At 37.2% G+C, this 13,754-nt stretch overlaps 1 protein-coding gene across 1 annotated transcript in view; it reads right to left on the minus strand.

Moving 5' to 3' along the window:
• LOC127837137 (uncharacterized) overlaps positions 1 to 13,754 on the minus strand; it is a 31,784-nt gene that overhangs the window by 7,627 nt on the left and 10,403 nt on the right. Inside the window, exons 2-3 of the mRNA XM_052363977.1 lie at positions 12,514 to 12,581; positions 10,749 to 11,258 (exon numbers count right to left, since the gene is read on the minus strand). Coding sequence (XP_052219937.1) covers positions 10,749 to 11,258; positions 12,514 to 12,571 — 568 coding nt within the window. The 5' untranslated portion in view covers positions 12,572 to 12,581. The remainder of the gene's footprint in view (positions 1 to 10,748; positions 11,259 to 12,513; positions 12,582 to 13,754) is intronic.

Genomic DNA, 13,754 nt, shown 5'->3' on the forward strand with positions numbered 1-13,754 from the left:
TGAGTCTCTTTTAGAAGTCGCTTATTGTATTGGCGGCAATTGTCCTCGTCGAACAGCCATTCGGCTTTGCGTAACTGAGCAGTGAACACACTAATTTTCCTAATATTTTATTGCATATAAAATATTGACATGTTTTCTCATGGAAATGATTATCTGCAGGAATATATAGTCTGTTTCCGTGTAAACGTTACGGCGTTAGGTCATGCTATGCATTATAAAATATGTATCAAAGTGTGACTTGTTCATGTTTGTTTTTGTAACACTTTATAAATGTGTCATGTGGTCGTACACATAAATAAATTAAAAATGTATTTTTAAAATTCAATTCGTTGTTTCGTGTTTTATTAAGGACACATATGGGGTCTATGGAAAGTGCCTTTTCACAATGTCCCTCGAAAATTAAACAAAAAAGTAACAAAACATAACATTAAAAGTAGTCCGCTTTTCCTGCTGTTGAATACGAACACGGATTTCACACTGTGAAGTACGGTATTATGAAATGTGCATATCGTCGGGGTCATTCCCAACTGTAGATAACATTTGTTAATGTTAACACTTGACATACAATTCGCCTTTTGTAAATATGGTGGATAATTTATTAGTGTAGTAATAAAGTCATGATGATAGCCCGAGCGTGAAAGAGACACGCTTTTTAATCACAGTCGGCATTCAAAAGTACAGTTCAGAATAAGACCTTATTTTATTTCGGTTCTGCTATGCGGAAGCAAATTCAGATATATCCATTGAAGAATAACCGAATATAAACATAGTTAAACTATTTCAGAAACACCCTGAAATAAAACTGTATTTTTCAATTTAATCTCTTTCTTACATATATACTTTCGAATGATGACTTTGATTTTATTTTGTATTGCATGCGAAAGTTAGGTCTTTTAAACGATCTGGCTAAAGGAATGTCGTTGTACACTGATTTATATTAATAAGATATAAAACACGGATTTGTATTAAAATATATAAAATTGTACAAGACTGATGTATCCATTGGAGCAATAACGCCGGGGGGGGCGGGACAGTTTTCCTTATATGCCTATAGTAATACGTCACATTTATGGCCTGATTGTCATGGAACTTGGTTAGTACATTTGTTCTTATGAAAGATCGGATGAGTTCGAAACTGGTTACGGTCTGTTTAAAAATATTGCCGCCGGGGGGTAGTTTTCATTATATGGCTATAGTACAATCTTGTAAAATATAAAAAAGTTGTTACATATGAATCTTATTGAACTTTCATTCAATTATCATACTCTCTATACAACTCATTTATATCTGTGCTTGCTTGTTGCAGTGCAATAGTATTGATAGAAGCCGTCTTAAATAGTCATGGGATGATTGTGTAACAGACTTACTGCTCCCTGGAAATTTGCCCCAATTTACTTGGCTCTCACATCAAATACCTTTGTCTTGATGTCAGATTGTTACTATTTGTACGATAGACTGCTTATACAGTCTGCTTAGACTGCTTATCTTGCAGTCAGTCAGTAGATTAGGTGTGATTATCAAAGATTTGTGATTTTAACAGGTTTTATTGTTGTTTTATTTGGAAATATCGTTGCAAGGTGAGTCCGAACATTGTTCCGTTTGTTTAAAATAATAACTTTGTTCACAATGTTGTATAATATAACAATAACAATTGCTTACAATTTTTTAGAAGCACAAAACCGTTTGGTGAATAACTAAGTTGTTTTGACATTTTTTGTTTTAAAAAACATAATGTATTTGTGCTACGGATTGTTTAAATTCCAAAACGTTTGACAGTTTGTTTTGATATGATACATTTTCATTTTTTTTGTGTGTGTGTTAACTTATAAATTTGCGCATCTGTGGGCACGTTTGTAACTATGAGAAAGATCTAATGTCAGATTTTCGGTACCTTAAAATAAGATCAATGTTGAATTTCTAGTAGATATTATCATACTCATTTACATTCTTGTAATGGACTATGATATATGATATCTATTCAACATATTGAATTTAATTATGCAAAAACTATTTCATGAACACTCAATCTATTGAAAACAAAACTGTTGTTTTCGGTATCTAAATCTGTTATTGCAAAAACAAGTTGTAACTAGCCCCGTATAACATCCAAAGATGCTGAGATTGTGGAAAATGTACTTCCATTTTCTTTTTTTCATAACTGTCCTCGTATCACTTTTATTCAAAATAAACCTTTGTCGCAATGGGAAATAAATGTCTATTTAAAAAACATATACAAACACACAAAAACTACTTATTATAACGCATATATGTATATATCCGCCAAAACAACAAACCCTTTCTTTTCACAAAACAAGGTGAACAACCCTTTATTAAGGTTACTTCTACTCAGGCAAGCGACCCCAAAGCCACCATTTCCATCTTGTTTAAATTGTGAACATTCACGAATTGTGAAAAAAGGCCATTCTTTTTTTTAAGGAAAATAAGCCATGAATAATGTGTATTTTAAGTATCATAATAGAATGGTGTGTCGGTCTGTATCAACACTATTTATGAAACCTTATGTTTAAACATGTACTTTAAAACACAAATGATCCACAAATAATACAAAATAATGCATGTATGTGTACGCTTACTTTGTATGATGTCATTTAATATTTCAACACACAGTGGGTTCGTTTATTAAAGGCATAAGACTCCCTTTCGCCTCCTTGGTGCAAAAAGGTACCATGTGACATTGAAAATAGAAGGCACATGGTACCTTTATTTGTCAATAAATAAAACTTTTTTTCTGAAACTATGTGTCAATCACATTCAGATATATGTAGTTTTTCAGTGCTTATCTGGCGAATAAAATAACGTTGCGCACCTTACAATGACTTAAAGAGCATCCTACTTTGTTTTCAGCACTATGTCAAAAGTGTTTCCGTGGAGATCTGCAACATAATGACTCGGCTCGGATACGGCGAGGAAATAAGACGGTGGAGGGTTGCGAAGTACTGCGAGCATGATAGGCATCTAAATGCACAACCACGTAGTTTTGCTGTAAAGACAGCTGGAAGCAAGGCACAGGGCCTTTACCTGCCTTTTAGAAAGTGACAGGGACTTTTTATACGCGCTGAACGGTGTCATATGTGTAGAAACTGGTATCAATCTTAACACTATACCAGACGACATAAGTGTGTTTTGGATGGATGATACTGGTGTTTATCCAGGACACTGTATACTGTTACTAAAAAGGCCAGCGCGTCTTCTTGATGCAATTGTAAATGCTCTGTGTGAAATTGGTTATGGAGAATTTCTATTAAGTAGTGTTTTATTTATAGATGAATGCTCGAGACTGACAAATCAAGGTGGACAAAGTATATTCAATACGATGTCAGTGCCCCAGCATCCTACACAGATGGGCTGTCAGACCCCGTCATTGGCCACAATCAGTTATAGTTCAGAAAGTCGTATCGTTAGGAGCCTATGTAACCCCGACGGGATTTAAGGAAAGTGAAAATAAGCACATCGAATGGAGGATTTGCTTTAACTCCGGTGAGACAGAACTTATGAACAACCTTAATGACACACAAGCGAAAGTGTATGTTCTGCTTAAATGGATCCTTAAAGAAATAATTAAACCAACTAATAAAGAAATAACATCGTACGTGTTGAAAAACATCATATTATGGCAAGCTGAAAACACCCCACAGACAGAGTTTCATTCACGTAGCATACTGCACTGGCTTCATGACGGACTGAGAGGCCTTAGGACTGCTATTGAGAAAAAACAACTTAATTATTACATAATTCCAGAGAGGAATTTAATGGAAGCCTGTGGTTAGGAATATGCGCCGAAGCGTAAATGGATAAAAGATATCACGGAAATGATTGAGATGGGTCCCAATGTAATACTGAGATTGGAGAAGATACGAAGGTCCATTGTCGCGTCCCCAGAGCCGATGCTGTGGTTCAGCAAAAGAAGGCTGGAGATGGAGATGCTGTTTCTGGAGGAGATGAACAGAGTTCAGAAATGTATAAATGAAAACGGTGGGCTGCTTGTCCCGGATTTCATGTGTTATGCGATACGGAAACGCCAGAGAGATAACGTTAGAGGTGGAAAGACGTATGCTCATGAAGGGCTGTTCTAGAAATGAAATCCACGAAATTTTCTATAGAATGTGTATATAGTAACGAAATACAAATACTTACATTTCACGTGAATCATGACTATACTTATAGTCACATATTCGTTTCAAAACATGCATACAGCCATAAATGGGCTTATTGACGGGTTATACGGTATTAAATTATAAACATTATATTATTTGTTGTGCAGTATTAATTTATTTGATTCTCATCCTATTGTTTTCATATGTATGAACGCTCATATAATCATATATTTTGTTAATATAAAACGTTGTCACAGATTCAATTAAAATGTTCGAGAGGAAATAAGTAGTACACGAAATTGTCTGCCCCTGGTTTGTTTACGTTCTTTAAATACTTGTATCGGGCTCGTCCCTTAAATAGGGACAACAGTTTATGTATTGGTAATTTTCCGATCCACACATAGGGCTTTTAAATGTGAGTTCCGCTCTGGAAAAATGGGGCTAAATGCATGTGGGTAAAGTGTCGTTAAAGAATAGCCTGTGCAGTTCACACAGGCTAATCGGGGACAACATTTTCTTTCCGCCTTTACTTTATTTTTCACTAAAAAGAGACTTCCTTTGAACGAAAAATAACATAAAGCAAAAAAGTCGTCCCAGATAAGCCTGTGTGGACTGCACAGGCTCATCTGGGTCGACAATTCACGGACATGCATTAAGCCCCGTTTTTCCAGAGCAAAGCTCATAAACAAAGGAATCTTATCCATATAGACATATGCATTTACATGTCGTTTTGTACATCATGCACAAACATATTGCAAAACAAGATCATTGTTATATCTATGTATGCAATTTCTCTAAACATATGTGGTATTAAAGGCTGCTGTCATTAACATCCAACATGAATGCCTTTTTAGGTATGTTTTAGTGTACGAGATGGATCAAACAAATGCATATTCAGTGTACGATCGGAGCCACAAGAAAAACTGCTTTGTTTTAAGACGACACATTTAACTATCATTTAATCGTAACACAATGATTAAATGAAAACAAAACATTATATTTTAGTTTATGCTATTGGGTGAGGTACGTCATGAAATAATTGAAAATTATGCTTTAGTTTAGTGGAAATTGTGATTTAGTTTATGATGGACAAAAGCTTTTTCTGGGTTATGCCTGAAAAACTGTGTAATGATAGATGTATACATATGCGTCTGTACGCCAATGACCATTACTTTAGGAAGATTTTATGAAAAATTATGTTCCTTGGAACACTAAAATGTTTGTCTCATTTTAATCGGAAAAAAATAATTTTATTATCGTTTATCTAAAAAGTGTTTAATTATATCGCCCCGCTTCCGGGCTTCAACCAAAATCATAAATGAAACATATTTAAAAAAAAAACACGCTCCATGGTTTTAAAGATAAAGATGCTGGAAAAAAAGCATCCCAGCATGGCTGACTTCTGCAGTAATTGAAACTCTGGTGGTATCTAAATCAATCAGAATAAACAGTATGTAACTGTATCAAAAACAACCAGTTCTTTGTTATATATGTTGTTGTTTTTTTGTTATTCTGTTTGTGTACCATGTACACTTTTATAAATTCTTGTTGGAAACTCAAATTATAAGAAATAAATTACATGGTACAATTTTTTTAGAACGTCCAATGTTCCTTGACTGCTCGTATTTTTCATGCTTAGAGTTTTAGACAGACATGTTTCTTACGTTTTAATATAATTTTAAGAACAGTCATATTAATCAACATTAAAAATTTAGGTTTGAACAGAAACATCTAGAACTATAAGTGTCAGAATATTCATTCTATGATTTGGTTAGTCGCGCCACCAAGCATAACTATACACTTTGTTTTCTCAAATGGTCAAAAACGCCCTTGTTTGTTATGTTTAGCTTTTTTTTCAGTTTTTATAATTTAATTTATTTCTGTAGTAATACCTACAGTCAGATTTGAACACAAGATCACTTGTCAGTTATAAAATGTATTAGTATTATGAATTGTATTATTTGTATTATGTATTGTTTCTATTATTGTAATAAATGATAAAACCAGATAAATAAAATTTACATTTCAATCATGTTCGTATTTCACCAGATGTAATGACTCAATAAATCTAGTCAGTTCTCATAGGTTAACTGCACAAACAATGAAACTCTAGAAACTATAACAGGGGAGAAATTCGTTTTCTGCTCTGCTACCTTTGTTACAGAATATAAACATAAAATGATGAAAGTTGAGATCGCCGTATTAGAACAGTACATCCAAAGCATTGGTGGTTATAACCGGTTTGAGGGCTGACCGAGTCTCATAATTACCCCAGAATTACTTACAAACGAAACGCGCAGTTGAAACGACTGTTATGAAATTTACTTTACAGACAGAAAATGAAAACTTGAATGCCAAAACGTAACGTATAAATTAAACTCTTCACACATACGTTAAGTGCTCTAGTGTCGTGAGTACGGAAAATCCATTAAAACGATATCGCAAAAGAGTTATAAGCATATAAATACAATATTGTCAATCTATCAAATAATTTAAGTATCTAGTTAGATATATATCTACACAATATTCCAATAAGCTAGGTGTAACAAACTTGGTCATTATGTTTCACATAAAAATAGCTCTACTGCATGCAGTCTCTTCTTCTTTTTTCGTCTTTTTCTTTTTCTTCTTCACAGTATTTACAGGACTCGTCTTGAGCATCGACGCAATTGGACTTTTCAATGAGTCTTGGACCTGGATAGAACCACTACTTGGTGTCGGCTTTTTTTTTAGCTAAAAACAGTCACACATTGGGGATCGAACCCGTGACCTCCCTGAAGACTGAAATATGACAACAATGCGTACGGGGCTACGTTCTACTGTGTATCAAGCAGTTTTACCTAGCCTTTGATATCTTGTAAACCATTTTGAAAGCAAGACTTCATTTACGAAAAATACGGGCAGAGCACTATTTTCACAGCCGTGCAAAATGGCTGTAAAGACAGAATATCGGGCACAGCAAACAGCACGGCTTGTAATAATTATTCAGGGATACATGAACCAAGACTTGGCAAATTCTGGTGGATAGCATTAGTTCACATGATTTGGTATGTAAAGCTGTGAGAGTAAAATCAATGGCATTTTTGCTATGTCTCCTTAATGCCTTGACCAAATTAGCCGGACTTGCGCAGCCAATCACATCAAAAGACCATGTCAGGCAAATTCATTGTATGGTCATCAGGATTCAAACGATTGTACTAACCTACCGTTGTTATGAGAAGGTTATGGTGCTAGTCTTTAGTCTATACCGCAGTGACGCAAACAAAAAAAGAGGCATTTGAAATGTGTTACATGAACTGAAGAAAACAGAGCGCAAGCGTAAAACTTCACAAGAGCGTTCACCAGTACGGAATACCGTTAGTGCCATCGTGGTGACACATTAACATCCAGAGAGCGCCAATGCGATAGTGCGATAGTACGATGGCGACAATGTGATAGTGCGATGGCGACAATGCGCTAGTACGATGGCGACATTGCGATAGTACGATGGCGACAATGCGACAACGCGATAGTTGCAAACCATTCCAGCAATTTTCAAATCCCGAAGTTTCCTCGCACAACCGAACGTTATGGTTTAGAGCCAGGAAGCTCCTGGACATTTAATTTCACGGCCAGATCAGAGCAGACCAGTGGGACTTTTTTTTTCTAAGGACGTCTCAGAGTGGGAAACACTGCTGACAAAGGGCAAGATAAATGTCATAGCAAAATGTCATCAAATACATGAAGTGGCTCGGATTTCTTTGTTTATGGATAAATGGGACGTAAGCAAAACGGATCGATGGGTTTCCGACCTTCTTCAGGCAGGTAACTCAATGGAGTTCGATCAGAAACCTCCGCTTTTAGGAGTAAAAAAAACCAACGTTTTAAATTACTTGACACGTTACATTCAGTGTTTTTTAGCAAAAAGTGCAATATAAATTGTAGCAATATAGCATCGGTTACAATTGTGCCGGCAAGGCTTTTAACATAGAAATATGCATGTCGCAATCTCATTGAAATAACTGTTGCAATGTAGTGCTGACCAAACAAAATATTAACCACTGCCATCGGCCAGATTGTAATCAGAGAGAATAGTTCAGTGTAAATTGTTGATATAAAACATCACATTGACAAAATGCACTTGGATATTGAAAACAAAATGTTAATCAAATGTGTATGCGATGAATTTTCTGTCTGCTAATTTGAATTCAGTTGTATTATTTCTCCGTGCTATTACCTCTCTCTGATGGAAAAGAATTAATTCTGCACTCCCTTCGTATTGAATAATTTTCTACTTTGGCAAATCTGATTCTTTGGGTTATTGATAGAGAATTCTTCATTAAACACACGGCTAGACATATAGAATTCAACATGTTGCTGTTCTTCTTTTCACAATGCATACATTTCTGGACTACTATGTTATGTTTCAAGAATCTGGAGTCTTTTTGTGTTGTGCCGATCCTTAGTTATTGTGTTGGCAGGTGGGCCTTTACAGGGGCCTTTTCACGTTATGGTAAATTGACGAAATTAAAAAAAAATGTTTCAGATTAACAAATTTTCGTTTTAGTTATGATATTTGTGACGAAACCCTTATACTGATCATTCACCATGCTCTAAAATATCCATAATATGCATCTTTTGACGATTAAAAAACCTAAAATGATAACGCGTTGCAACGCGAAGCGATTAAAAACTGTGGAGAGTTTTGTTGTTTTCGTTTAATGTTGTAACACTACGAGGATTGCTTATTTTAAGTATAAAATACATCTCTCATTGTATGAGCACGGATGGTCGAGTTGTCTAAGCGTTAGACTTTTTCTTTAGGGGTCAGTAGTTCGAGCTTAGTTGAGGGTTACTTTTTGTCTTTCTTTAATTTTATTCTTATTTTTTTACTGGAGCTTTTTAGATCCAATGTTTTACATTTATCAATATAAAGCATTTAATGACAAATTTACAATATCTGCAAAAATCTGTGAAAAGGTCCCTTTAATACGTCCTTCATAGCCGTTGTGCCCATCCTTCATTATGGTGTTTGCAGATGGGCCTTTTAATACGTCGTTCATAGCCGTAAAGTTTCCTTCGTTTAATTTCTAATGAAGCAACGTCTTTTATTTTCAGTTTAATTTTGAATAAATGAATAAAAATAATGTAGCAAAAACGTTTCAATGCATGGATTTTGGTAGAACTGATCAACATATGTCCGTAGTTTCGTGCATTTAATGTCTTCAATATGTGTCAATAAACGTGTATATTTCTTGATAAAGGTCTTTCTCAGCTATCAGCGTCGATATTTAAGCTGGCATATAAGATAAGAGATGACCGTGTAATTGTTGTTGTTTCGTTTTTATTGAGTATGATAGTTGTTATTACGGATTCCCAAAAAGCAAGGCATTTTCGAGCAATAATTTATTGCGAAAATATGTAGGAAATATATGCATCAAAGCGGATATAAGGGAAAACAATATTGATTAAAAGCAACTTCAATCAAAAAGCAATAAGCTACAGAGGGCATAAAATCTCGTCGGTTGAACAATCCGTCGTCTTCATCGTCGGGTATTGAGATAAGGTGCCAGTGGACATCGACACCTTATGGTCGCTGATATTTTGTGAACGACTGTCTTCTATCGGACCAGTCTAATATTCTGCAAAAGAACATTATTATAAAACAAATGCATATTGACTTATTTGACTGATACATTAGCCATGTGTTGTTGGAAAAACACTGAACAGCGTTTTAATTGTTTACTGGAAATGGATATGATATAAAATGTTGTGTGACTCAACAACAATACTTACATTTTGTGTGCGGACGCATCCATTGGCTTAAAGTGAATTACATGATACTTGTCGCTTTTTTCTTCGATATTTAACGATTTGTTTTTGGCCGCCAACTTTAACGTTATGTTAATAATGTGTTATTATACGCGCACTTCATCGTTTTGTTAAGCAAGTGTTATTGTACACTGAGTTTAACATCATGCAAATGATGTTGTATTGGACGCTTACTATTACCGCCTCCTCCGCGTCCAGCACCGCCAAAACCGCCACCGGAAACGCTGAAGCCGCCACCAAATGCTCCACCCACACCAGCGGGGCCACCGGCAGATGGACCGCCTGCAAAAGGACCTGGGCCGGAAGGACCGGATCCGCCGCTAAAGAATCCGCCACCTGAAGCAGATCCTGAGAAAAATCCGCCTCCTGATGGGCCTCCGGAAACTGGGCCGCCGATTGGGCCGGAAGGGGCAAGACCGCCTGTTGATCCACCGGCAGAGGGGGCGCCTGCAAAAGGACCTGGACCAGAAGGACCGAACCCGCCGCTAAAGAATCCCTCACCTGAAGTTGAGCCTGTGAAAAATCCGCCTCTTGATGGGCCTCCTGAAACTGGGCCGCCGATTGGGCCGGAAGCAGGAAAGCCGCCTGTAGATCCACCGACAGAGGGACCGCCTGCAAACGGACCTGGACCGGAACCGCCGCTAAAGAATCCGCCACCTGAAGCAGATCCTGAGAAAAATCCACCTCCTGATGGGCCTCCTGAAACTGGGCCGCCGATTTGGCCGGAAGGAGCAAGACCGCCGGTAAATCCGCCGGCAGAAGGACCGCCTGCAAAAGGACCTGGACCGGAAGTACCGGAACCGCCGCTAAAGAATCCCTCACCTGAAGCAGATCCTGAGAAAAATCCGCCTCCTGATGGGCCTCCGGAAACTGGGCCGCCGATTGGGCCGGAAGGAGCAAAACCGCCTGTAGATCCGCTGAAGAAGCCGCTACCGGAACCAGATCCAGAGATGAAGGTTCCTCCGGACGGGCCGCCAGCAGAGGGTCCGCTTGGACCTCCGGATGGAGCTCCAGTAATTATAATTTTTACGCCCGCTGAACCGCCGGCGCTTCCGGTTGTACCACCAGTTCTCCATTCGCCACCAGTTCCCCAACTACCGGAAGCACCGCCACCAGTTCCAGATCCGCCAGTCAAGCCTCCAGTTAGACCACCTTGGGCACCCCATGAGCCTCCGCCGCTCCATCCAGTCTGACCTCCCGATCCACCTTGACCACCCCCGGATCCTGCGCCACCAGTTCCTGATCTTCCTCCCCAGCTGGCGCCGGTTCTAAAGCCTCCTCCAGCGGAAAAACTACCACCACCACCAACATTAAATCCACCGCCATGTCCCCCTGGAAATACAAATTTGAATTACTGAGTACATGCACTTGCAAATATGTACAGAAGAGCTTCTGCGATCACGACAAGCGACTTCCTGTCGCCTGTCCAGAAATATTTTACATATGTCTTTATGTTCGTTTAAGTTGTAAGAAACAGCTCTGAGTGGAATATTTCATTGCTTATTCAATACGCCTCCATTAGCGGTACATCTTAAAGGATGCCTAAATCCTTTTCAGAAATGAAGGGTTTGTATCGCAGTTATGTCTGCATGAGGGTTAATGTTGTTGTTGTTTTCTTTCTCATTATTCAAATTCCGTGAAATGTAACAATTATACAATCAAAATGACGCGTCGGTGACAATACTGGAAAACTCGGAATACAATTTATTTAAGCTATTTCACGCATGTTTGTATAGCACTCCATGATTTTGCTACACGAAGGACACGCTATTATTTGAGACTCGTTCTGGGAAAACAGGGCTTAATGCAAGTGCGCTGTCATGATATTTTTTTTACAGGAAGTGTCTGCTTAGCAAAAAATCAGTTTAGGCAGAAATTATGGTGCCTGATTAGCATGTGCTGACTGCTTCGGCTAATCTGGAGCGACACTACGCATATGCATTAAGCCCTGTTATTCCAGAACAAGGCTCATTTCGTGGGCGTGTCGTGAATACTCAGGACTCTTGATGGGAAGAGATAGACGGAATACTTCACCTTCAGCTATCAAAATATCTTCTCTTTTTTCTCGATATCGACTAAAGACTTAGTGCAGTACGTGCCGTAACATATTAACATCGCGATAATGTTGAGCATGTTTAATGAATTAGGAACATCTTTGTAGTAAAATACAACAACACTTACTAAACAAATAAAATCTAAAATGGACGTTTATTATGAATATTATTAAAAACGATATTGGTATAGTAAAAAAAAAAGAAGAAAACAGAATATATATAGGGTTTTCAGCTGAAATACAGATCGTAACATATGAGCCGTCCTCAGTGAAAACCAGGCTTAATGCATGTTCGTAAAGCATCATCCCAGATTAGCCTGTTCAGTTCGCGCAGGCTAATCAGGGACACTTTTATGGAATATTTTGTTGACAGGAAGTCTCTTTTAAACGAACATCTAGTTAAGGCGGAAAGTGTCTTCCCTGACTAGCATGTGTGGACTGCACATGCTAATCTGGGAAGACACTTTACGCACATGCTTTAAGCCCCGTTTTCCCAGAGCGAGGCTCATATTCAAACTAAAACTGTTTTCCTACCTTTACCGACGGCTGTGACGGTGCCGACCAAAAGTGTCGTCAACAAGAAAACGTTCATCTTCGATTGTCTGCAGAACCACAGAACATACAGAATTACATTTTAGTCATGGAGTATGTGTTAAGAGAGTTATAAATTTCGAGACATTTTAAGTTGGACTCTTCTGTGAAATACACAGTTACCGTTTTAAGCAGTATTTAGCAGAACACGCGTGATTTATTTTATTTTTTATTCAGAAAAACTTGTTTAAAAAATTTCGTAGTGTTTAAAAATGTCACTAACTGAATATACTATACAAAAATTAATATTAAAAAATATGTCAAAGAAAAAGACAAATATAATCTGAATTCCCTTAGTTTCGAACTAGGGACCTCTAAGCAAAAGATAACAGGCTGCCAATACACCGTCCTGGACTTTGACTGTGCATGGCTGTTAACACGCTAAATCAGTAATACAAGTTTGTGTCAACTTATCGATGCAAACGTTTTAAAACGCTTAATTTTTCGTCCCATTTTGATTGATGATTATTAAAGCAATACAACATATTTGAGACAAGGCTGGATTGTTATTTTCCTAGTTGGAATATTATCCATACGATCTTTTTTGAAATTTGACATTTTCTTTTAAATTGTCATTTTCCAAAACTCCCCTTAAGATAGGAAAAGATCACTTGCACACAAATCTAATGATGTAGCAGAATCTGGTCTATGTTTCATAGATACAGTTGTATGAATTGAGTGTTCTACAGTGTGTTTTATATATTTAAATTAATACATTTTTAATACATTAATTATCTTTTTTTCGAGCTAGCGACTCTTACTTAATAATACAAGTTCATTTGTATTCAACATTTTAGCATAATAGTATTGTATTTGTTATTTATGTCACGTTTCCAATAAACGTTTACTTCGTAAATAGTTTATTCTTGATTTCGCGGTACGTTTAATAATCCTGTATCAAGTGAATCTTTTAAACTTACCTTGCTTAAGAAATGATGGCGAATGCACCGTGGTTTGGGAATCAGGACCGTATATACTCCCCTTGCATCACACTTAGCAATCATTTTTAAGGATAACACAACGCCGTATAATAGCTTAAAAAGCACACGACATCTAATTATTAATCATGACATTATCATCAAAGGTTTTCTCCTGTAAGCGATTGCGCATTATTTGCAATGTGAAACAAAAATTAGCTTATCTATGATCTCCCATTTGATTTACACAGAACGTTATTGCGATTT

Source organism: Dreissena polymorpha, chromosome 7, assembly GCF_020536995.1.
Source record: "Dreissena polymorpha isolate Duluth1 chromosome 7, UMN_Dpol_1.0, whole genome shotgun sequence".
NCBI lineage: Eukaryota > Metazoa > Mollusca > Bivalvia > Myida > Dreissenidae > Dreissena > Dreissena polymorpha.